The sequence below is a fragment of the Grammomys surdaster genome, unplaced genomic scaffold (assembly GCF_004785775.1).
Source record: "Grammomys surdaster isolate TR1022 unplaced genomic scaffold, NIH_TR_1.0 126198, whole genome shotgun sequence".
Lineage (NCBI taxonomy): Eukaryota > Metazoa > Chordata > Mammalia > Rodentia > Muridae > Grammomys > Grammomys surdaster.
In genome coordinates, this window is record NW_021621003.1 from 5,620,899 (window position 1) to 5,646,671 (window position 25,773).

Sequence of the window (25,773 nt, forward strand, 5' to 3'; positions counted from 1 at the left end):
TTTATTGGTATCTCCCCACCAGTCTCAGAGGACTGGTCCCTCCAGCCCAGTTGTGATGCCCCCAGCTTTGTTCTTTGAAGTGTCTGGAGGGTTTTGAGCAGAAGAATGGACTAAGATGCTCTGGGTTTTGAATGTGCCATTGTGGCTGTTGGTTGAGTGCACTGGTTTGGTGGAGTGAAGATACGGGAAAGTGGGAACAGTAAAGCCAGCCCAAAGGCTGTTACCATGGTCTCTGTGTAAGATTATGCCTTGAGTTTAGATGCCCCGTTGTAGCTGCTGGCTGAGTATACACTGGTTTGGTGAGGAAAGGTGGAAGGAAAAAAGCAAGCCAGAAGGCTGTTGCCATGATCCCAGTGTGAGAGGATTCCTGTAACCAGGATGACACATGGGAGAAGTGGTAAGACGTCAAGATGGTCTGTTGTTTTTGTTTGTTTGTTTGTTTGTTTGTTTGTTGTTGTTTGGTTTTGGTTTGTTTTGGTTTGTTTTTAAGACAAGGTCTCACTATGTAGCCCTAACTATCCTGGAACTCACTATGTAGACTAGGCTGGCCTTGAACTCACAGAGATGTACCTGCCTCTGCTTCTTGAGTGCTGGATTAAGGTCATGCACTACTATGTTCACCTCTAGTCAGAACGTTTTTGGAGGTAAAATTGATCAGACGTTTTTTGATCTGAGATGTGAGGAGTGAGAGAAAGGGGCACTGGGTGATTCATCTGGGCCATGGGAAACGTAGGTATGTGTAGTGGAACTAAAGACACGAGGAACAAGTCTGGGAGAAAGCAGAAGCCTGTACTTTTGTGCTGAGATTTCAGTTATGCATCCCGATGGTAGCAAGGGGATAAATTGGCTTCGTGATTCTGCAGAACTTAGGCTTTGAGTTTCAGTGATTAAAACAGAACCAGAAATACCTTTAGTTACGCTCTGTGGGCTATCCAGCCTCTGTGAGGAAGTGACTTCAGCAGCTGACCCTGGAGCCTTTGTAGATCCATCCTCATGTGTAGGGCAGAGCCTCGGTGGCCCTGGGGCAGCAGCCTAGTGGGGGGTGGGGGGGTGGGGAAGACTGGCATACATCAGAAGCCAGCAGGTCTTTCTTTAATCATGGTATGAACCAGAAGCCTGAGGCTCTAAGGAAGGAGGGCTAGGGATGTGCAGTCCTAGAGAAAACAGGACAGTATTGTGGCAGAAGACTAGAGCTTGGAGGAAAGGTTCAGCTTTGAGATAGTTCCAGCAATATGATGGCAGTGAATTCTGGAAACGGGACAGTCCAAGAAGCAGTTCCCCGTTGCTCAATGCTGCTTCCTCAATGCTGCCTCTGCTGTGCCATATACAGTGTCCTGCCACTCTTACAAGGATCCTTATAACTGGCCAGTGAAACCTACAGCTCAGCATGGTCTTCAGCTTTTTTCTAGGACACATAGGTCGGCCTGAAGATGGCTCTTTTAGCAAGAATTTGAGACAAGTGGGAAAGAGTTGCTTTAAAGTGTCACATGGGTCACTGAGTCTTCAGAGAGTCTGAACAGTGTTCTGTCATCAGAGGAGCCCTGGGCACATGACCAAATGTCCCCATGCATTTCTACTAGCCTATAAACTTGTCCTAGTGAGGTCTGTGGATGAGCCTGTCTCCTTGTTCTTGTCTGATGTGGCCAGGCCTCCATGGCAGGTCCTCCTGGCCTTGGGAGATAGAAGCATCAAGGAACATCAGGGTGATTTCTTTTCTGGGTTCCCACAGAGAACTTCTGAGAACACATGTGCTTCCTTGGCCCAGTGTCCAGGGTCATGGCTAAGGCTTTGTGACTGGACAGAGGAAAAGGAAGGCCAGGAGATGACGAGTTGGGACCTGGATCTGTACTGATCTTGATTGGCCACCCAAGATTTGTTTCCCCATCTTAGAGCCCACCCAGAGGCCTCGGACTGTCTGTGAGCGCTGGAGGGAAAGCCTGCTGGAACACTACGGGGGCACACCCAGGGACGACCAGTATGTGCCCCAGTGTGACGACCTGGGACACTTCATCCCCCTGCAGTGCCATGGGAAGAGCGATTTCTGTTGGTGTGTGGACAAGGATGGCAGAGAGCTACAGGGCACGCGCTCGCAGCCAGGCACCATGCCTGCATGTAAGCATGGGACGGCCCAGGCTCTTCTGTGTGTCATTGAGGGCTTTCTGTTGGGGTTTTCCTTCCTGGGGTGGGCAGTGTAGGGAAGAAAGAGCTACGAAGTCTGATGAGTAAAGTCACCTCATCAGTATGCTGAGTTGACTTATCATCAGGGTATCTCAGAATCCCAATCTGGATTTAACATTGGCTTTGCCACTAGTAGTCCCTGCTATAAGAATAGCTCATCTCAGGCCAGAGGGTGACTATTATGACCCCCAGCCCTGGGTGAAAGGGGAAAGTACCACCCTAGGGCCCCAGTGAACATTTGGCTGCCATACCACATCCTAAAACTCTGCACTTTGTTTGGAGGCTAGTTATGTTTATCTCCTGAGTAAATGGCAGAAATTTGAGTAGTTAATCTTCGGGGGGGGGGGCGCTTAAAAACCAGTAATTTATTTTTAAAAATCTGTTCCATGAAGAACTGGGCAGTTTTGGAGGTGATCATGTGCAAAAGTAACTTTCCTTCCTCTCTCCACCTTCCCACAAACAGGCCTACCCACTGTCGCTCCACCTGTGGTCCGCCCCACACCCCGGCCTGATGTGACTCCTCCGTCTGTGGGCACCTTCCTGCTCTATGCCCAGGGCCAGCAGATTGGCCACTTGCCCCTCAATGGCAGCAGGCTTCAGAAGGATGCAGCCAGGACCCTGCTGTCACTGCATGTAAACTGGGTTTCTCCAGGGGGGACTGGGCTCCACGAGAAGGGTGGGGCTTGGGATGAGGGTGAGCCTGCAGGCTAGGCTTGTGGACTTGTGGGTTTGTGGGCCTGGAGGACCTGTGCTTTGTGGTTTTCACAGGGAAGTGTAGTGCAGCGCAGGGAATCCTGGCAGGTTTCTGGGCTTCCGTCTGCTTTAGTGGGGCTCCGTTGTTGGAAATGATGTCTGACCCCTTCTATCTGCTATACCTTGAGGGTGTCATGGAAGTTCAGATAGCCAAAGAATTTCAGAGCTGTTGGCTATTTATGGGAAAGATCATTGTTACCTCAGGTTGCTGGGGGTTTTGTTCAGGCCACAGACATTTGGAAGTCAAAAAAACAAAACAAAGCTAGGAGGTGGTCATTTGAGATGGTAGAGTGGAAATCAGGACTGCTCGTCAGGCTGCCCCTTTCATTTTGATTATGCCACTTTGACTCACTTCTGTCCTAGCACTCTGCCTGGTCCATTGTACAGCTTTGGGGAATGTGTGCTGCCTATGCAGCCCTGGTCCCGCCCCTGGGTATGCTTATCTCTTGAGCTAGCAAGACACTTCCATGTGGAAGGAGGGATTTCTTCTCTGAAGTGGGGAAAAGAGAGACACCAGCTACCATGAAAGCTGGTCTGACCCTCTGTCTTCAATGTACACTGAGCAGACTTTTCCTACATGGCAGAGTTCTCTCTATTTACTTCTGTTAATGAACTACTGCTCCCAAGCAAGCTTCAAAGCAACCAGTGTATGATGAAAAGATGGTCTTTTTCTTCAAGATTCTAGGCTCCATCCCCAATACCACTTTATAAGAGCATATTGCTTGATAAGTTTCCCCATGCTAACCATCTTGTGTGCTAGCCACACCAGATGGTTTGAGTACATTTCCAAACATGTCTAGTGGGCAGGGAGGAGATGGTTATAGTGGAACTGAAGGAGAAGGGGGAATTACAAGCGCTCTTTGGGGCAATTTACCTAAAATGTGACCTTCATACCAAGAAGCTTGGTTTATGAATCCTGTGATTCCCTGGGCTCATTGCCACCTGTATGAATGTGTGCCCTTGCCTCAGATGGAGGGCCTTTTAAGTTTAATTTTCAAATAAAAGCACTATTGACCTTAGGTGCCCCTATAAATGCTAGCATTTGTACAGGAGCCACATTCTTCACACAGTGTCTCCTGGTGACTACTTTGGGCCAAGCCCCAGGAGGCTTTCCTAGGCAAGGACTGGTGTGGCCTGTGTTGAATTCCGTGTCTGCTGGGCATTTTCACAGCAAGAAACTGGGTTAGAAATGGAAAGAAGCAAGCCCTGTGTGGATCTCAAGCAGGAACATCACAGATTCAGGGTTTTGAATAAGACTGTCATTCATCAGGAAGGAAAAGGAGAAACCGTGCCAGCTAAAGGCTGGTGACCACAGTCCTCCCAAATTGTTAAATTACAGGCTCTCTTGTATGACCCACAACTGAATGCTTATATTAAGAGGCAGAGGCCATTACACCTTGGGTTGGGGAGGATTCCAGTCTATTCACCCAGTAGGGAAAATTTTACTGGCACGTGTTGTCAGATTTTAGAAAGGCTCTTTGAGAATGTCCCAGTAACACTTGGAAGCGTTCATCTTTTGCACCCTTAAATGTTAAGGGCTTACTTAGTGGGATGCTCCTCTCATCTGTGAAAAGGCTGATTTTTCTCATGAAACGACCGTGTTCACAGCCAGCTAATAGTACTGGAGGAGCTTACTGTCTAGAGATTGCCAGTGGGGCTCTTTATAAACGTTTTACTGATTGCCATCTTGGAGAAAATGAAAGCATAGAGGTTAAATGGCTGAGCTTGGCTCTGACCTGAGGGAGGAGTCTCTTCCTGTCCACTGCCTCGAACCACCACAGCACAGGCTGCTCACAGTAATGCCGTGTAGCCATGAACCTAGGGTTGGGGATTCAAGGAATCCTAATCCTTCTGATGTCACCATTGGTCCTCAAAGGGCTCCATAGTTGTGGGGATTGACTATGATTGCCGGGAGAGAATGGTCTACTGGACAGACGTTGCAGGTCGGACCATCAGCCGTGCCAGCTTGGAGGCAGGAGCCGAACCCGAGACCATCATTACCTCAGGTCAGCAGCTTCTTCCCATGGATACTTGGTGGTACCTTTTGTTTTACTACCATTGGCCTGTTTTGTCCTGGTTTCTCCTGTTCTCATCTAAAGGAAAGGTTAAATTCTGTGCAAATTATTTTTAACCTTTACAAGCCTTGTCCCTTTGCAAACAAGTGCATTTATACGTGACAAACAGAAGGGTGACTTTAGGATGACATGGACTGCCCTCAAAGGAGTGGTTTGAAGTAAGACTGCAGGGTCTGACAGTTTATATCGCCTGTCCTTAGCACCATGGATGCCAGGTGCAATCAGGGCAGCAAGGTCCAGCACAGAAAAGACTGGATATGGTTAAAAAGGCAGTAGAAGATCTAGTCCTCTTAGCCTTGTTCTGGGGATTAAGGCTTTTATGCTTGCTTCTGTAAGCTGTTCAGCAGATGTGGAACTTGAATTCACCTTTTACACTGACCAATGCTCCTGTCACCTTTATTTCTAGGTTTGATAAGCCCCGAAGGACTTGCCATTGACCACTACCGTAGAACAATGTACTGGACAGATAGTGGCCTGGATAAGATAGAGCGGGCCGGACTGGATGGTTCCGAGCGTAAGGTCCTCTTCCACACAGATCTGGTGAATCCACGAGCCATCACTGTGGATCCAATCCGAGGGTTAGCTGGCTTGCTTTGTTCTCTCATTTCACTTGTAGATCTGTCTTGAAGCCCCTGGCTCTTATGTCTGGCATGGGAAGGTCTAAGTAGACCAGAATAAAAACTCAAATATAGTAATTCACCAGATAATGTCGACACGCTGTGGGTGTCAGGCACTCTTGTAGGCAAAATTAGGGTCTTTTTTTTTTGGAGCTTGCATTGTGTGTGGCAGGAAGTAAGATGGCATTCAGTAAGAATGTTAGTTAGCTTGGTATGTGATGTGGCACCCCAAGAATCCAGGCCCCATCACGGGAGGATCCAGTGGCTGCCTGAATCAGATGATCATTAGGTAGGACCTTGGGAATTGATGGGTATACAGGAGGGAGTAGTTTCCTTCAGCAGTACCTTGAGAAAGCCTTGTTAAAAACATAGCAGGGTTTTGGTTTGGTTGGTCTTTTGTTTATTTTCTGGATGGAGACTGTACGAAGTCCAGATAAAAATGTTCTCTGTGACAACTGCCAAGGTCGGCAACTGGGGTGTCCAGGCCAGGGTCACGGGTCCCCAGGATTATTGGGATGCAGCTTCCACAAACACTGTTATAGAAGGTTCTTCCTGAAGGTGGAACTTCCTGAAGTTCTACACATGAAGGTTCCTCAGGGACTGAACAATGGCGCCTTGTTCAGTCATTATGCTCCAAGATCTAGAGTCTAGAGGACAGTGTCACACCAGTGCGCATGCATGTAACATGAGCTCTCACAACCTCTCAGAGGGTTAGCTACTCACCTCTGAGGGTACTGCTCACTGTGTGGATCTCAGCCTGCCACAAAGTGGAAACTGCTCTCTGGCTCTTACTGCTGCCCACAAGGAGTGACATCCACAGCAGAGGAAACTGTTTCTCTCCCTTTGCTGGGGTTCTCTGTGGTTCAACAAACATATATCTATAGCTTTCATGGAAGTCTCACTGTTTCTGCTCTGTAACCCTGTTTGCATATGTATAACTTATATCCAATTAATGAGATCCTGCTTTCTGAGTATTAAGGGTTTCTGGGCAACTGCATCAGGTGTGTGAGAGGCAGGAATCTAGACAGTTAATAGACAATGACTTCCCACACAGTTAGGATTGTCAGAAAACCCTGGCAGCCCAAGACAACATTATTACTGTGAGTGAGGTAATGTCAAAAAAGGGCAACCAAGGTACTGGTCAGGTAAGACCAGTATGAGCCAGACTTTCTGAGAAAGAAGGTCCCTTTCCAAGCTCTCCTGTGGACTGCTGGCAGGCCTCAGGCTATTGTTGGCCATTGGGCAAGAGGTAGCTTGCTGTATAAAATCCAGCCTCCCCTGGGGAGCAAGAAAAGGGACTGGACAGAAACCAGTTTTAAAAAAAAACTAATAGTGAAAGTGATTTTATGACTTCTACCATACCGTTCACCAGGAGCAAGACACCAAACTCAGCCAGATTCAAGGAAGTTGAGGCTGTGAATACTGGGAGTTGGCCATCAGTGGTGGCCAGTGTGGCTGCTGCATAGCGGTCCTTTTAGGGTGCGTGTGTGTGAGGGGGTGATGCTGGAGGTGTGAGGGGGAGATGCTGGAGGCAGTGACGGTAAACAAGAGCCCTACTATTGTTCACAACAGTCTTAAAATTGATCCACAGCAACTTGTACTGGACAGACTGGAATCGAGAAGCTCCTAAAATTGAAACATCATCTTTAGATGGCGAAAACAGAAGAATTCTGATCAACAAAGATATTGGATTACCCAATGGATTAACCTTTGACCCCTTCTCCAAACTGCTCTGCTGGGCAGATGCAGGTAATACTGGTGATGTGGAGAAAGATAAGCCTCCCTTACAGCAAGCATTGTGAGCACCAAGGGATGTCACTACAAATCAAGTCGTGCATCTTTTAGATCTTTTGGTTTAAATTTCTGTCAGCACAGAACATATCAGATCTGTAAACTTTAAAAGAACATTTTACAGTGATTTTTACAGTAAATTTTCTGGGGCTCAGGGAGGAGGCTGGACTGTGTAGCATGTCTGTCCTGACCCCTGACCCCACTGAACACCTGGAAACTTTTAAGTTTGAAGTATTGGCTGCTGTGGACACTTGGATGCACTGAGGTTAGTCTCTTTTTCTGGGCCATTATTATGGTTTAACCATGTAAGACTTTTATCACTTGGTGTGCTGTGCTCCTTTGACAAATGCTGTGAGAGGATGTCCTCCTTCAGGAATGCATTTGGTTAACACCAGGGTTATCTATTCTGTGGTGTGCTTATTACCAAAAAACCTTAAAGACACTGTGTGTCTATTTCAGTCTTGAAAGTTCTCAAATTTACAAAATATGTAGCTGAGCATTTTTACAATCCAATTGTCTGAATATTACATTTTTAAAAGGTATCTCAAATTTAGACTTCTTCATAAGAAATATGGAACTTGAAAATTCTTGAATTCTTTGTTTTTCAAAAATTCAAACTATTACCATAGAAAAATAACCACTATTTTCCTTTTTTCTTATACCTAAAATTTATAAGTAAATATTTTGACCAATCTGGATGTTTTCAACTTAACAAATTTAGACTTAAAATTATAAAAATCCTTATCTTTAATGCCCCCTTTGGAAAGACACTGCTGGATTTCAATATATTAGATTCTCCCACAAAAAGATTGAAGTTTGAACCTTAGAACTAGAGCAGGATTTACAACTGGTAATGTGGACTACAGTGGGTGTAAAATGCCCCATGTCTAAATTCTGCCTCTGTTCCCTTGAGAAGGTCTCTGGCACCTCATTTTTAGCAGTGGTTTACTTGGGGCATGAAGGGAACTCATTTTCCCTTTTGGATGTCTTAAAAGGAACCAAAAAACTGGAGTGTACACTACCTGATGGAACTGGGCGGCGTGTCATCCAAAACCATCTCAGTTACCCCTTCAGCATCATCAGCTATGCAGACCACTTCTACCACACGGACTGGCGGAGGTGAGCACTCCGCAGCAGCCTAGAAGGGCAGCGGGTTCTGGAGAGCACACTGTGTTTTGACGGTCAGCAGCTTTGGTTGGAAGCCCTGTTGGACTTTGTCTGTTAGTAGACGCCAGTTTTGCAGTGTATGACTTGAAATCATCCCTGCATTTCACTCCCAAGTTTAATGGTGTTTCTTGCAGGCAGCGTGAAATTGAAGATATTTAGTAATAAACTACTTAATAAGAAGCTTTTAAATATGTTCTTAGAGAATGAGTAGTTTTAAGTGGTACAAAGCTTTAAGCTATTTTCCTTTTTAAAAATAACATCACTAAGCAGGTCATGAGTGGTGCCTACCTTTAATGCTAGCACTAGAAAGGCAGAGACAGGGGACTCTCTTGAGTTTGAGGTGTGCCTGGTCTACACAGCCAAGACTATACAGAGGAATCCTGTCTTGAAAAACATAATAATAGTAATATCAATAATAATAATCAACTGTCTACCTTAAAAACTGAAAAATGATATTTGGTTCCTGCTAAGAACACTTCAAAACAGAACACAGGTGCATGTATGAATCCTTTTCCCCTTCCTACAGTGTTCACAAGACAGACCTTGAATAGACCCCATGGTGGGCCTGGCTAGGATTGGGAACTGATTTAACCACTAGCTTCTATGGCCACAGAACATTAAATACATTATGTGTGCTGTTCCCGGAGAGGGAACATTAGTTTGCACTTCCTGGAAGTTCCTAGGTGATATTGGTGGAGGGGCTACATCCAGAATCACTGGTAGAGACACATTGAGTCAAAACTCATTTAACTGAATTGCTTTTTAATGCATTATGGAAAACTGCCCAATTGTTATCTACTGAAACTTTATCTTGTGACTGACTACCTATGAATCCCTCTTCCTTCTTTTACTAGGGATGGTGTTATATCAGTGAATAAAGACAGTGGCCAGATTACTGATGAATATCTCCCGGAGCAACGGTCTCACCTCTATGGGATCACTGCAGTCTACCCCTACTGTCCAACAGGTGAGTCCATCAAAGTACATCACCATGCTTCCTTGGACCAGTGGGTAGAGGGCTGTGGTAACTGTCAGCACTGCCTTCCTTAACTAATGAAATGTTCACTGCTGTCCACTCCCCTCACAGGAAGAAAATGAACATTAAGTATTAAATGTATAGGAGGATTTCAAGTTTACAAGAATCTTGACCTAAGAACATTTGCTACGAAGGCAAAGACAGTGAAAAGAATTGGCCATCATGAGTTCTTGGCACACAAAATGAGCATTTTCAGTGCAGCGAGACTCAAGTATATTTTGTGAAATGTATACCTCAATCTTTACTACTGTATTTTTAAAAACAAAGGTTATCACAAGTTTAAAATAGAATTTTAATCATTGCTTATTAAATCAACTTTTGTAAACAGTTATTTAAAAGGCCAAATTCACTCAACAAAGAACCAACTAGAGCAAAGACACTAAATCTGATTTTTATCTGCCATGGAGTCTACCTGGCCAAGAAAAGTGAAGAGAACAAATGGTTCCTACAGCCCGCTGAGACCCCTGTGACAGACAGACCACGGGGTTGACCCAGCCTATTTATACTGCTCGGTGAAGTCCTCAGACTTTATTTATACTAAAGGTGCTAGAAAGATTCCCCAAAGTGCCTCTACAGAAGCATCCCTCAAAAGTATTCTGTGTTAAACACCAAAGATGCAGCAGTTCTTAAATTTTCTATATAACTCCAATAAAATATTTTAAAGCTTTCTCTTGGTCTAAAATATATTGTTTCCAGGACAAAGGGTTGGGGTGAGTCTCTAACCATAAAGGACACACAATAATTATAGAAACAATACACTAATTCAAAACAAAAGAGAACAAAACAGCCTTTTACTTCCCCAACTTTATTAAAGAAAAAAGCAGTGGTGGTAAATCTCTAGAACATGGTCAATCTCCCGGAATTCTCCCTTGAAAGTGTGACATCTGATTTCACAGCACACACCGGTGTAACGGTTCCCATCACTAAGCAGGTGAGAAGCTGACATCCTCATGTGCTCATCTTCCAACTTTCCCCAGTCTGTGGTCTGTCTTTGGATCAGCAATGATGGCCTGAACGGCTACTATGGCTTCATTAATTTTTGTCTGTAGCTCTCTGAGCTCTTCTATGTGCAGCAACCGCAGGATTTGAGCAGCTTCATTAAGAACTGCATCTGTCACAAGACAAGAACATTGCATCTGTGTGTATGGATTCTGTGCTTCCAGCAACCCACTTACACCTCAGTACAGCAAGTCCCTCAAAATAGCTTGACTTCGACAAAATAACTTACCGCCTGTGTCAAAGCCAAGAATATGTTTGTCTAAAGCAACAGGTAAGCCCTTTAAAACAAAACAAAACAAGACTATTTAGTTAAAGGGTCACTTTTCTCACTTGAAACTAAAGACCAGCTGGCTATTTGGTTTAGGGACTATTACAATTTACAATGAGCTAGCTTTCCAGCCACCCAGGAAAGAGTTCTCTTCAAATGTACCAGAGACATCAAAGCCCATCCAACCTTTTAAACCAGGACCATAGAGACTTTATTGCAAAAGCGCTTAATGTGGCTAAGGAAGGAGCGCTGGCGGCTAAGCAAGTGCTGTGCAAATCAGATTAAAAGTGACACTACAAAGTATACAATGTATTTGAACCAGAATTTTTTCAGCCAGCTGTTTACCAGATTATCTTTATGCATGTTAATGTTTTATTATAGAAGTTACTTTTAGTTAGGGCTGATCACTCTTCACAATTACCACCTAATACAAAAAGGAGGCCAGGAAGTCTGGGCTTTCTGCTGAAATTAGCAGTAATTAACCACTGCTAAATTCTTGCCTAATTTACTAACATGCTCCACCTAGGCTCGCTCTCACAGGGCTAATAACTTAGATAAATGGAAATTCAGAGAACTAAGTGAAGAATAGACCTGTAGTTGAGTGGCTGTATCTGTCATCTGGCACCACAGACCACCAAGGAACAGCTATCCCTGAGACCCACAGTATCCCTCAGACAGGAATGGCTACAAAGAATAGTACTCTGAAGTTACAAACTGCAGCAATGAAAAGCTAGATTCTACTTTGCAAACAGAAGCAGAGAGCTCTGGTTTAGCACTGTTCAGCATTGCCTCCAAACCAAAGACATCATTTTGGTGAATGAATGACTATTATGCCAGAACAATTTGCTTCTTGTTCTGCAGTGTGGGTGAAATAAGCTGATCTTTGATCCAATTTCCAGTGGCCAATTCATACACAATTAAGCTAGTAAGAAACCTTATAGAAAGCAGAGTGTGTTCCAGAGGTGCCTACACTTGCATCAGCAGCCCTTCATTACTACTGGACTTACTAAAGGGGTCAGAGGACAAAGGGCATTGGAGGACTTGAGGGAGAGGGAAGAAAAGGAGGCGCCAGGGTCCTCAGAATGCTGGCTATGCCCAAAGCAAGCCACTTCAACATCTGTGTAGTAAGGAGACTACTACTGACAACCGCAGCTGCTCCTGCTGTTCCTCCTTACCCAAGAACACTCTCAGCACTGTGGCACTGGGGCGATTTAATTTTTCCTTTATTCCTTTTTTTTTTTTTTTTTTTTTTTTACCCTCAGAGTCCAGGCTAGCTTTGAAATCCTGCCTCCTGGTACTAGGATTAAATGTTTGTATCTCCACACCTGGCATTTTCAGGGCTATCTGTATTGATGGCATGGTTAAAATTAAAAGTATTCCAGGAGTATTCTTCAAGGGGAGGTGGCCATGACATACTGAGCAAAAGGAGATAAATTACAAAGAATCACAAGTGTGAATATGAGATCTAGATTTAACATGAAAGAAGTAAGCGTGTGCTGCCTTTTTCTACCATGCATCCAATAAGCCAACACATTTCACAAGGCTCAAGGCCTTGGCACTTGCCTCAGTCTACAGACTGAATGGACTAGTAGATTCTCTAAAATGTGAAATGTGGTCAGACATGAAATTCATTGTTCACCCATTTGTCTGAACTTCAGTTTTTCAATGCACTGAGTTTACTTAAGAATCAAATTCAATTCACACATAAGTCAGCTATCCTTTCTTCTTTGTTCCAACAGAATGGGCTTCTTTTGTGTGTGTGTTGGGGGGAGGGGGAATGCAGGGTTCTCTACGTAGTCCTGGCTGTCCTGAAACTCACTATGTATACCAGCTGGCCTCAAACTCAAGAGATCTGCCTGGCTCTGACCCTAGAGTGCTGGGATTAAAAGTGTGTGCCACCATATCCAGTCCAGATTGTATAAATAACAAGTTTAAGTGCATGCAATACCAGAAGGAATGTCCATTAAATTAGCTTAGAATCACACGTACCTCTTTTGTTTGATTTGCTTTAGCAACTGCGTCCTGTGTTAGACGTTCCTGAACCAAAATTCGAATTGCCTAAGAAATCCAATAAAGACCAAGCTTACTATTTTGCCAGATCATTAATACACAAATGTCCATCCCTGCCCCTGGGAATGGACCCACGCTCTAGTGCACACAAAGCAAGCACTACACCACTGAACTGCATCAGCCCTTAACATGCTAACTTTGGTGCCTGGCAAACCTAAGATACTATGTATCTAGACCTAGGACTTTACAAAGCTTCTTGATATAGCTACTGTATGTGTAAGGTTCTCCTTCTGGATTTCAAAGTTTGGTAAAAATATCCCCAAAGATCCTGCATTATCTGTTTCTCCTCTTTCTTAGTTTATGATGAAACTGACGTGGGACTGTCCCTAGGAAATATTTGCATACTAGATTGAGCAAAACATAAAACTTTGAAACAGCTGAACTTCACTAACAACAACCTGATGTCTTTCGCATCCAAGCTGGGTGAGAAAAATCCATCTGGTTTCAACATGAATATTCTACTAAGTTAAGAACACTACTTTTGTTGTTAAAATTATCCACATAACCCATACAATTCTAATAAGAAGGTTAAATTATAGCCCTTCTGAATAGAGGGGAGTTTATTCAATTTATTATGAAGCAGTTTATAGTAAGCTTCACTCTCGACCTGCAAAGCCATTCCTTACCAGTCTCCAAGGCTGCTTACTGTCTGCATCCTCCTGCCCCACCCCACTGCACATTCACAGCACAAAGTTTATGAAATGTTTTCCTTTCTCAAAATTAAGAAGTTCTTTCAAACAGCTGTGTTCCTTGATGTAGAGGTATAAACTGCATGGTTTATCTAGAAAGGAAAGATACTGAAGACGAGAGCATTTGTTTGCTAAAGAGGTTTTGTTGTGTGGCTAAATTCACCATTAGTGGTTTGGCATTTCCCTCTTCCTTAACAGACTGAACTCTCAACAGACTGAGCAGAGTTGGCTTGGATGTTCGTGATCTTCTACATCTGTTTCCTAATAAAGCTTTTTCTGTGGGTGTGAGGTGTGTACAAGGTCATGCAAAGCTGTGCGTATGGGTGTGTATGCACATGGATGTGAAGACACATGGGTGTGTACGCAAGGGGTGTGGAGATTAAAGGTTGGCACTGGGTGTCTACCCAGCTGCTCTCTACCTTTTCTCAAATTAGCCCTTCTCTGCAGAATTAGGCATTTGTCAAAAATAAAACGAGGACAGTGAGGAGTATGATGTGGCTCACGCTGACTTGGCTAGGCTGGCCGGCCAGCATGCCCAGGGATCCAGGTGCCTGCCCTACCAGCACTGGGGTTAGAATTGTCACTATGTTTGGTTTTTATGTGGGTGTTCAGTTCCAAACCCAGGTCCTTAGGCTTAACCCTTTACCAGCTGAGCCAGCTCCCTAGGCCTCAGTTTTGTTGGTTTTAGTATTTCTCAGCATGATCATTAATAGGATTGAGTGAAATTTTATCTCTGCAAAGACAAAACACACTGGCGTATACACAGTTAACGTTCAGATACCAGCTTACTGCTGGATAATGTGAAACATAAAATAACGATGTGTTTGCTCTAGGTCCCACATTCTTCTCAATTTCTACTCATCAGCCCATTATAAACTTAAGTAAAAACAGCTAGCATATAGCTTACAGAAAAGTGACGCTTTTGCTACATGTGCAGTTTCTGTCAAGAATAAAAATGGGCAGCTTACCTTAAGCATTACCAAGTAGTCATCATGACGCTGAATCTGAAGGAGGTTAGCCAGAGCCATGACACCAGCCTTAAAATCAGGGTTATTTACTATAAAAGATTAAAAGTGAGTAAGCAAAAACCAGCTCTACAAACAGCTTAGTTGCTTATCTCAACATACGAGCTTACAGAAGTAGAAACTGTCTAGCACTGACTCATCTTTGGTCTGCTGCTGCATTTGAAGAAAGACATAAAGCAAGAACAGCATTTCTACAGTCAGGAGAAAGCCTCCTTACTAATCGTACCAGCCACACTGAGGGACTTCATAAACGACTAACTTAACTCACAGTAAGTTTGCCCTGGAGCAGTCTGAAAGGCCAACGTACGGACACTTTTTAATTGTTTAATGTTTCTTCCCAAAACTATTAATTTTAGTACAGATGCATTCGATGGGTAGTTTTCCCAGCGCTTTCCTGTGCACAGTAACTCTGGAGTATGCAAGCTCATTCCCTCGTAAGAACAGCTTACTGCAGGTCACAGTGAATCCTTCGGGAAAGCTTGTTTAACACACTAGGCTCTAGGTAATTTCCTAATCTTCAGGCTTTAGGAGGAAATTGCTAAAAGGGCATGAGGGACTTGTAATAATGAAACATTTTACCATTTGTAACTAGATTAAAAAAAATAAATCACACTGCCAGGAAGGTGACCAATGAGTGTCACAATGAACAAAAAATCAAAATCCAAATTACCTGAAGCAAAAACCCACCAGTGCTTTTTAACATTCAAATATTCTGTGTTGAGGGGATGGGGGAGAGAAGGAAAGTCCACTGCAACTGACAGTCTCAAACAGGAGAAGCTGCTATGCACGCATGCCAGGCATGCACTAGGTCATACAGCCTGCCTTCTACAAGTGAAAAGCAGTTACAAGACAAGGCTGCCCTGTGTGCACCACACACTCACCGTCCAAGTTGATCAATGGCTCTGCATTTTTAGCTGCGTTGTCAGTATTTTTCTTGTTATCAGGTACTAAATCCTTGTATTTTTCCGCTATAAAAAACAAGCAACAAGGTAAAATAACTGCAACTTAAAATTAAGATGAATATTGCTTATTTACTGAATTTAGTCAGATTATGGCATCCACTTAAAATTATACTTCACTACACAAAAACTTCAAAAAAAGATAATGCAACTTTTTGATTAAGCTGAAATCCTTACTGGAACACTTGACGCAAGGTTCTTCTCAGTCATGTATCTGGGATAAGGTTTGATGTACCAAAGGCTAGCCCTGACCTTTGACCCTCCTCCTCCTGTACTTCCCAACTGCTTGGATTACAGGGGTAAACTTCTATAAAATAATTCAACATCTAAAGATTAGGAAATAAATTCTTTTAGACTTTTCTCTTAAATTTGGGACTGAAGAACAGGTGCAAAGAGTAGGCACATGGCAGATGGAGGGACAACAGGACACAAGTATGGGCAACCTAGGAATTAAACAGAAGCAGGGCATGGTGGCAATGCATCCCTAATCCAGTTATAGAAGCCAAGCAAGAGGATCACAAGTCTCAGGCCTGCCTAAGCCACAAATCAAATCCAGGGACAATGGACAACTTGCCAAAAACCTCTCAAGTTTTAAAAATAAAAACAAAAAAAGAGAAGTTTAAAAAAGAGTAGACACTAAAAAGTTCTCTTAAATCTTTTCAATATGTAAAATACCACCTTCAATACAAAAGTCAAAATACTTTAAAATGTATCATACACAGATTTAAAATGTCATGGAAATTAAAAATTTTGAAGGTATGTTGTTTTCACTTGAAAAATATTTTTTTTTTTTTTTTTTTTTTTGGTTTTTCGAGACAGGGTTTCTCTGTATAGTCCTGGCTGTCCTGGAACTCACCCTGTAGACCAGGCTAGCCTCGAACTCAGAAATCCGCCTGCTTCTGCCTCCCAAGTGCTAGGATTAAAGGCGTGCGCCACCACCGCCCGGCACTTGAAAAATATTTTAAAAGAAGTGATGAATAAACTTGTGCCAAAAATGGCTTCTCAGATCTTGGTATAACAAAGTTCTTTGTACTGTTATAATTTTTCTATCAACTTAAACTTTTTAAAAGTAGTGAAATTTAAATAGGATTTTAATAACATTAATTGGCATATGAATAAAAGTTTTCTTAAGTAATGGAAGAGCACACAAAAATTCTCAATGATTTCAACAAATTTAAGTTGTTTAATAGCAAGAACACCAGCGCCTCCTGCAGGTTAAAGCCAGCAATGCTGCCTTAATCAGCTCAGTGCCTCTGCTCCTGCAATGCTGAAATTGAAGATTAAACAAAGCATGCTCCCCAGTTGAGATTTGTAATACACCTTTTATACTATTTATCTTTCAACTTTTCCCAATATAAAAATCCCCATTTAATATACAAGCTTTTATTAAAACCACACTATTTGAGAAATGAATGCATATGCTAATGAATGCATTGTGCTGGGATATACAGCACAATGTAATGAGAAAAGACACGAGCAGCTGCAGATTAGCCTTGATAAGGTCCAGGATCCCAGGATACTCTGTTGCAAATAACCTCCCACACTAGAGCAGAAAACAGAAAGAACCCTGCTAAAGGCCCCAAACATCAGCAAGGCTGAGGTCACAAGGCTTGCAGTCCCATACATTACATCACGGAAAGAAGCCACAGGGCTGCTTGCTTTGTTCCTTCAAACAAAACTGAAAGGTGTTTTTATGAAAATGGGAAAGTGACAATGCTTTAGATTAGAAGACACAACTGGAGCTGGTCTTTAGAAAGAAGCTTCATCCTAAAACACATGTCAGAAAGTTAGCCAGAGGACATGCAGCTGACAACAGGAGGTGGAACCACCTGATGCTAGAAGGTGACAGGAGCTGAAGCAGAGCAGCAGCAGGAGGAACAGAGGTGACACAAGAGACAGAGACTAATGGAAACAGGATGGGAGTGGCAGAGAAGCTACACGTATCAGACAGGTTTCAAGAGCATACATCTAGGACCTGAAAGTGACAGCTCCTGAAGGAAAAACATGAACCCAAGAATGGAAGTGAAGCAAGATGCTCAGCCTAAAGCTGAGGTGTCTCATGAAAGGAAGCAGTGTAATGAGCCACCTTTTCCATTGGCACCAAATTCAAAAGCTTCAGTTAATAGAAGAATGTCAATAGCTAAGGAAGATTAAACATAATACATACATGTAGGCCTATGCTGTCTTAATGTGCACTGGCATTAGCACACCAGTATGTTTCTATTTCCTGTGAAACAGCTGCTGCAAATACTCCAAACCCCACAGGCTCTGAGGCTAGCAGCAGCTTCAGTGGCTTAGTTGCAGACTGTGGAAGCTGGCAATTAACCAAGTAATGTTCTTTTGTTAAGGTATTCTATTAACCTTTTTCAGAAAACAACTTCCAAATTCTAAGAGAAAAATGTAAACATCAAAGACAAAATAAAGTATGTTCCACTTTGCACAAAACATACCATTATCTCCATATTCAAGTCTAACAGCTAAACCAAGAAGCCAGTCAATCGCTTCTTGCCGATCCTGAATCTTGAAAGGACAGTTAACATCTCTGAGATACTGTGAAGGGAAGGAGAAGAAAAAAAAAACTACTTCATTATCACATAGTCACAGAACACAGAACAGCAGACTGATAGAGGCCTTAGTTTAGAGCTTTGAGAATTTCTTCCAGGCTGGCCTTGAGTCCCAGATATCCAGGACTGGCCTGGAACTCCTGATTCTCTCACCTCCACCTTCCCAGTGCTAGGATTTCAGGGTGCACCACCATATCTATCATTATTAAACCTTTGGTGTAACTATACAGGTCAGAAGAAAATGCTTAAAAGTACCATTTTAAGGAAAACAATGAAATATTCCCTTTTAAAAAATGTTTGTACTTGGAGATACCAGGTAGGTCAACAGGATACAAGAATAATCTCATTTAAACAAGGAAACTGCAGGCTAGAAAAAAATCTGATACTCAACACTGGCTATACCACTTAGATCTGGGACCAGAACCTTAGCTTTAATTCTAGGTCCCAGTACACAGGGCAATTAGATAAAAAGTGCAACTTTTAAATGATTGGCAATTCAATCAATTATTGGAACTTTACCATTCATATCCAAATGTCATACACAAATGCTTAACAGAACAAGCCATGGAACATGTGTGTGGGCTAGAGTCAAGTCCTTTAGGCAAATGAGCTGATCCTTCAGTCTCTCAGGAGCTGAAAGTTGATCCTAGCAACAAAGCTTTCAGTGAACACTTCAAGGACAAATTATAAACTAATACGTTTTAGTCAAAATTCATTTTCTAACCAAAAATTCTATTCCTTTAATAAAACAAACAAGACTCGTTCATAACATTTGGCCACGATCAAAAAACACTTGTGAGCATCTTAAAGATAGCAATCAACAACTTATGTTAAGTACCAAGTAGATGCTTCCAAAGATACCTTAAACATTTCTGGTAGTATTTGGGTGACTTGCAATTTATGTTTATTTTACTATTCGTCTGGATCTTTGAAACAAGCAACTGTCTCTAATCTGCACACTTTTTCATTTGCACCTTTTATTTGGAGGAATGGCTGCAGAGGCCAAGTGAGCCAACAGAAAACACTAGTACTGTATGTTAAGACCTTTAAAAGCCCACTGAAAACTGAAAAAAGTTTAAGGGTAAATAAAGATAAACCACTTGCAGTGGCAAGAAGCACATAGGCCTTGGTATGGGTAAACATTTATGGGAACAGGCCTATCAGGTAAATGGCCCATGAACAAGAACGCAGAGACAGACAGCTGCCACTGTCATTCCCATTCGCCGATGACACTGTAATGACATAATGCGGTTTTTATGGAGTTTGGAAACAATTCTTCAAAAAAAAAAATTACTAAAATTAAATCAATGTGAAACAAGTCTAGTCACAAAAACATCTACAGAGAGCTTTTTAGAAACATTTCTACCAAATACAGGGACACCTGTACCTTATCTATAAGAATAAGCATAACAGTTTCAAGTTTTCAGGCACGCCAATTATGTCTTTTAATGGATACTGTAGTAGTTTGAATGAGAATGGCCCCATGGCTCATATATTTGAATGTTTGGTCCACAGTTGGTGGAACTGGTTTGGAAAGGATTAGGAGATGTGGCCTTGTTGGAGGAGGTGTGTCACTGAGGACGGGCTTTGAGGTTCCAAAATCTACCCTCACCCCGTATCTTTTCACTTTCCACGATTCCCAGTTAGCTCTCTGACTCCTACTTGCAGATAGGGATGTAAGTTCTCAGCTATGGCTCCAATGCTGTGCCTTCCTGATGCCACACCCCACACATGATGGCCATGGACTCATCCTCTCAAACTGCAGGCAAGTCCCAAAGTAAATGCTTTCTTTTATAAGTTGCTTTAGTCATGGTATCTCTTTATAGCAATAGAAATGTAACTAAGACAAGCACTCAAAAAATATATTGCTGCATTTTTGTATCTAATATAACTAAAGCTCCAAGTGATGTGATATGCTCTTCTGGCCTCTGTGAATACTCAGTATACATACAAACACATACAAATTATGTAGACAATCCTATTAAGGAATGCCGTGCCGTTTAGAAAGTGATTTTTATCCTAAATACTGAAAGCTTGGCAGGAGATAATATAATTTGCTTTACAAATCAAAACAGTTTGAAACCATTAAATTAGCTTTACTTATCCTGATCACTAGTATACCTTAAAAGAACACAGAAATTTTCAACTCAACCTCATACAACTTTTACGAAAGTTCTTTGTGCTTCCTTTTACTTCTTGATTCATTACCTTTTCAAAGAACTTGGGCCAGTCACTGCTGTGGATGTTTCTCAAGTTACCTCTGTCTTCAATCTTGTAGTGTCTGATTTTCTGGTCTTCAAGCCAAACGATAAAGTTTCTAAATTCCGTTTCATCTGCAACGAAATGTCATATATCAAATCACTTGAAGCCCCCGTGATCCTTGGTGGCTTTCTAACCTGCAAACACTATGTTAATTGACCCACAAGAGAAGTAAACAAGAGCTCAAAACTCAGACTGTAGAGCCATCCATAGACCACTGCAATATACCCAAATTCTAGATAAGCCTCAGAAAACTGAATACACTTTCTAAGCTTCAGATTCTTCAGATACAAGATGAGAAAAACGGGACTTACTTTTGTGGGGTTGTTTTGAGTATTAAATGAATTAAACATGCGTAGAGCAGTGTTTCCTATGTTTTATTAGTACTCTGGTTCCTTTAAGAGTTTAAGGGGGATTAGGCAGGTAAAAACTTTGAAGCATGCCAATAGAATAAAATAAACAAGAAATAAAAGACTAAAACACCCCGAATATAAATATTGAAAACTGAAAGCTAGGAGACAGCATACAGTTACCAGGATGCATTTGCTTCCTTAGACTCCCTCCCGACCCCAAATCCTCCGAAAAGATCCTCATTTTACATATCAGAGAACTAAGGTCTCAAACCCCAATTTCGGCTCTATGGCTACCCAACAAACCTTGAGTCAAAAGCCAAGTACAAAACCACGACAGACCCCGATATCCTTCTAGAGACCAAACGCTGCCACCCCGTCCTGTACCGCGGAATGAGGCCCTGGTCTCCGCCTCACTCCCAGTCTCCCTCTGACCCGCAAGACTTTAATGTCTTTTTTCTGAACTCCGGCCACTAACTTTCTGCGCGCTCCGAAGGGCATCCCTGCCCCCCTACCCGACCCAGCAGGTGCCCGCCGAGCCGCCCCGGGGCCGGGAAGCCTGCCGAGCGCCGCCAGGCAGCGGCTGCCGGGTACGGGTCCGGGTACACGCCGGCTGGGGAGGCGCCGTCGCCGAACCTCGCGGCCGCCACCCACCTTTGCAGTTGAAGCCTGAGGGGTTGTGGTAATCCAGGGCCGTGAGCTTGCGTCGGAACATGGTCCCAGCTGCTCGCGCTGGCCGCCCGGGCCTCTGCCGGGACAGGAGAAGCGAGGTGAGACGGGCGGCGCAGGAACCGGCGACGCGGCGAGGGGGCGGGGCAGTGACCGACGCTCCGACGGACGGCGGACGGAGCCAATCGCGGCTTAGGAATGCCCGCAGTAGGCAAGCGCTCGCCAATCACCGCTGCTGCTAAGGAGGCGGGGCCACGTCGGGCACGTCGACGCTCAAATAAACTTTATTGTCAGCTTCCTACTTGTACAATGGACCGAAAGCAAGTCTGAAGTCGCGGTTTGTGGATATAACTCCTTTTCTTGCAACAATAAGCAAAAGCAAAACCCAAAACCAAATATAAAAAAGATGTCTGTACGCTTTCTTCAATAAGCTATAGCTCTTATTGACTCAGAGTTGCTGTTTAATATTTTGAGCGTTTTAATTGCTTCTCTTTGAACGCTGGTAATACAAAGATCGAAAAGAAAGGTCCCTGCAGGATAGTCTTTCGGACTAGTTGGAGTAATGCACAGATTATATACAACCCCTATGCCATATTTCAGTTTGTAGCCAAGCAGGGAAGTTAGAAAGCGGGAACCGGCCTTTCCTTCTCCCCAAAACTCACAGTCACTATCATCAGTGGGCCCCTAACTCCTGCCATCTCTTCTCTGGCATCCTTTCTTGCCTTTCCTGATCTATTTCCCGACTGTGTAATGCGACTGATTATCTAAAGCGCCCATTTAAAACTTTCTTCTTATCTTTTAGCAAAGCTGTCTGTGCTTGTGATCTGAGTTGCATGTTTTCAGGTTTTTGGCCTCTTATCCAAATTTGCAAAAGCAAAATAGTTTTTTGTTTTGTTTTGTTTGTTTGCTCTTTAAGCAACGCTATAGTGCAAAGTTACAGAATGACAGCAGGCCACATGAGCAAGAGTACCAAGTACTTCAGGCTACAGCTTGGGTCTCTTTGCACAGGTTAAGAGAAAGGAGGGGCTGGTTGCTACTTTGGATGATCCTTTATTTTAATTGATAGATCTGGTTACATGATCATTTTAATACTGCTCATGTCCCTTCCCATAATGCATCTGGCTTTAATCACATGCACAGGCTTATGATAGTAAATAGGAGATTCTTCTTAAAAGGTTATTAGAGGACGTAATTTCCTCTTACTTGTGCCTGTACCCCAAGCCAATTCAGGCTGGCTTGACCCTTCTAGTCTTTATGCTCCATACATTGGGAATGTACTTGAATAAAGACTGTTTAAGCGTGATTGGTACTAGGGGTGAAGAAACATTATTATTTAAAGGTGGAAGTACATATAATCTGGGGAGGTTAAGGGAGTTCCAGGGTGCCAGGTAAATTATTTGGAGAATAGTTTAGGGTGGTGGTGGTGGTGGTGGTGGTGGTGTGTGTGTGTGTGTGTGTGTATGCTACTTACAGGTTAAGGAACAAGACTGCCAAGTGCATTATTGTAAGAAGGGGTATGTAAATAACTCAGAAACAAATTAGGGTTCCAAACTGACCTCTCTCCTATGCTCGCCTGCCTCTGTAGTTGCCCATTGTGCTCTAAAGACAATCAAGTGTTCTTACTGAATTTAATATCCTTCCCATTCCTGTTGCAAATTGTTTTTCAGATACAGGAGAGCAGTGATGATAGAGCCAGACTGACTGTCTACTTTGATTCCATTTAAAAGGCCAAAAAGGGAGGGTGGGAGGGACAAAAAAGAGAAACTGTGGCTTGAAGATAGTGAGGAGTTCACTTGCAATCAAAATGATAGCTTATTTTGCTGGAAGCAGATGTACAAAGGCAAGAAGTGAACAACAATAGGGCTGAGAGGGAAGCGCTCATGGAAGCTGGAGGGAGATGGTGACAGCTGGCAAGACTGTGGACAAAGGCAGGCACTCGATCAAGAAAGGCCTTTCGTGGCAAGCTGAGGGGCGCCACTGAAGCTCTTGGAGCTAAGCCAACTATACATTTCATTTTAGTCCATGAACGGGTGATTAAACACTGTTTGCATCTGTGGGGCATACAAATGAAGAAACTGTAGTGTCTAATTTCAGGCAGTTTAAACGTAATAATCAGCACAGATGCTTAGACTAGTTGCTTCTAGTCTGGAGTCAGAAAGTGGCGTGTGGATAATGAGAAGCTTTGGGTGTGCCACAGGCCTGAGTGCAGCTTTAACTGTGCTCTCGGAGACAATTCATGTTTTCCCAATTAAGATGTATACCAAAGTGAATCAAGAAAAGCAAGACCAGGTGCTAGAGAGATGGCTCAAGCAGTTAAGAGCACTGCCTGCTCTTCCAGAGGTCTTGAGTTAAATTCCCAGCAACCACATGGTGGCTCACAACCATCTGCTATGGGATCCAGTGCTCTCTTCTGGTGTGTCTGAAGATAGCTACAGTATACTCATATAAATAAATGAGAGAGAGAAAGAAAGAGAGAGAGAGAGAAGAAGGACAAGCGGTTTTGCAACCAACACTTACTGTGATTCATCTTAATTGAATAATTCATAAAATTTTAGCCAAAAAAATAAAAAGAAACTCCTTGAAGAAAAAAATAAACATTTTCACATAGTGGTAGATAGTACATTTCTTAAAAAAAAAAATCACTTTTCATGTGTATTATGTGAGCATGTGAGAGTTTAACTATGTCACATGCATGCAAAGGCCAGAAAAGGGCAGGGGTTCCCTTGGAACTGAAGTTACAGGTAGTTGTAAGCTACTATGTGGGTGCTGGGAATTGAACTCACATTCTCAGCAAGAACAGCAAGTGTTCTCCACTGCTTAGCTTAGTGTTCTTCTCTCCCCATAGTACACTTCTTAAAGGGGCACAGTTTGTGCCATTAGTTTTCTGAAACTGACACTTCAGAACAAAGCTCTAAGTTGTTTGCTTCTTGTCTATGTCTGTTTCAAGTTCCCACACTGGCAGCTAATTGAGACTGTAGCTGGTCATCAGGCCTGGCCACTGCAGGGGAGAGGAGGCCAGAGGGAGATTCATAGACAATACTGAATGGAACTGAGCAGGGGATAAAGCTAGTCATAGAGGAGACGCATAACATTATAAACATGTAATATTTTATATTTAAAATACTATTTGTCTTTTTATTTTTTCTAAATTTGAAGGAACCTTTCTTAGTCACCATTCTATTGCATGACCAAGACAACTGTTATAAAAGAAAGTGATTAATGTGGGCTTGTTTAGAGTTTCAGAGGAATCAGACAGAGAGACACTGGGTCTGTCTGCCTTGGGTTTTTGAAATCTAGAAGCCCACCCCCGTGACAGACTTCTTTTAAACAAGAACACACGCCCCAGTCTTTCCAAACAGCTAATCAACTGGGGACTTAAGCATTCGGATATATGAGCCTGTGGGGTGAGGGCAGGAGACCATCATTCAAACCACCACAGGGCCTTTGAAGTAGAAGATGCACAACCTCATTTCTAAAGATGAATTCCTTTTTTTTTTTTTTAAATGTTAACATTTAATTAACCCCTGGAGTGGCTTTTAAGCCACCAGAACACAGGCACCTCCAACACCCTTAATCTTCTCTTCAGCTCTTCTGCTGAAGAATTTGGCCTTCACGATGACAGGTTGCTTAGGGAGCTTTCCCTTGCCCAGAACTTTGTAGTAGCCAGATCGAACAACATCAATGACGGGAGCAGCTCCAGTCTTGTTTTTGGCTGCATTGACCCGCGTCTCCTCGCTAACCAACGTCCATAATTTATCCAGGTTGACAGTTGGGCAGAAGCTCTGGTTCCTCTTCAAGTGGTAATGCCTCATACCAACTTTCCCGAAGTAACCTGGATGATATTTGTCAAAGTTGATCCTGTGGTGGTGCATGCCTCCAGCATTTCCGAGGCCTCCTGGGTGCTTGCGGTGCTTACCGATGCAGCTGTGGCCGTGGCTCACGTGGCCCCGGAGTTTCCGGGTCTTCCTCAGTCTGGATGGCATGGCGTGGCAGAAAGGAAAGAGTTTTTTTTTTTTCCTAAAGATGAATTCCAATCTCGGCATCTCTAAACAAAGTTCTATTTCAACACAGCCCTGTTCATTTGCTTACTGGTTGCCTTGACTGCATCAGAGAACAAGTTGAATAGATTCAATGTATAAGACTCACAAAATCTAAAGTATCTTCAAGGTATGCAGGGGTTCACTCTCACAGGGATGGCAATATCAGCATGATTAAACAATTCATATTAAGTAAGATAATCATCAGAGATACAAATTTCACATTGAAGCTTATTGAATTCTTTCTTTTCTTTTCCTTTTTTTCCT

General features: G+C 43.0%; 2 protein-coding genes and 1 pseudogene across 2 annotated transcripts in view; 1 reads left to right on the forward strand and 2 right to left on the reverse strand.

The window, feature by feature from the left end:
• Positions 1-10,286, forward strand: part of Nid2 (nidogen 2) — a 60,010-nt gene extending 49,724 nt beyond the window's left edge. The window contains exons 14-21 of the mRNA XM_028758532.1: positions 1,891-2,112; positions 2,642-2,811; positions 4,808-4,937; positions 5,413-5,584; positions 7,215-7,372; positions 8,410-8,533; positions 9,436-9,548; positions 9,669-10,286. Of these exons, the coding sequence (XP_028614365.1) occupies positions 1,891-2,112; positions 2,642-2,811; positions 4,808-4,937; positions 5,413-5,584; positions 7,215-7,372; positions 8,410-8,533; positions 9,436-9,548; positions 9,669-9,679 (1,100 nt within the window). The 3' untranslated portion in view covers positions 9,680-10,286. The remainder of the gene's footprint in view (positions 1-1,890; positions 2,113-2,641; positions 2,812-4,807; positions 4,938-5,412; positions 5,585-7,214; positions 7,373-8,409; positions 8,534-9,435; positions 9,549-9,668) is intronic.
• Positions 10,287-10,403: 117 nt separating this feature from the next.
• Rtraf (RNA transcription, translation and transport factor) lies at positions 10,404-21,604 on the reverse strand. Its single transcript, XM_028758549.1, has 8 exons — positions 21,455-21,604; positions 20,400-20,524; positions 18,078-18,177; positions 15,550-15,636; positions 14,612-14,700; positions 12,874-12,942; positions 10,846-10,894; positions 10,404-10,728 (listed from the first exon to the last, which is right to left on the reverse strand). The coding sequence occupies exons 1-8, from the start codon at positions 21,513-21,515 to the stop codon at positions 10,574-10,576; spliced, it is 735 nt and encodes a 244-aa protein (XP_028614382.1). The 5' UTR covers positions 21,516-21,604; the 3' UTR covers positions 10,404-10,573.
• Positions 21,605-24,956: 3,352 nt separating this feature from the next.
• LOC114613367 lies at positions 24,957-25,452 on the reverse strand (annotated as a pseudogene).
• Between the last annotated feature and the right edge of the window lie 321 nt (positions 25,453-25,773).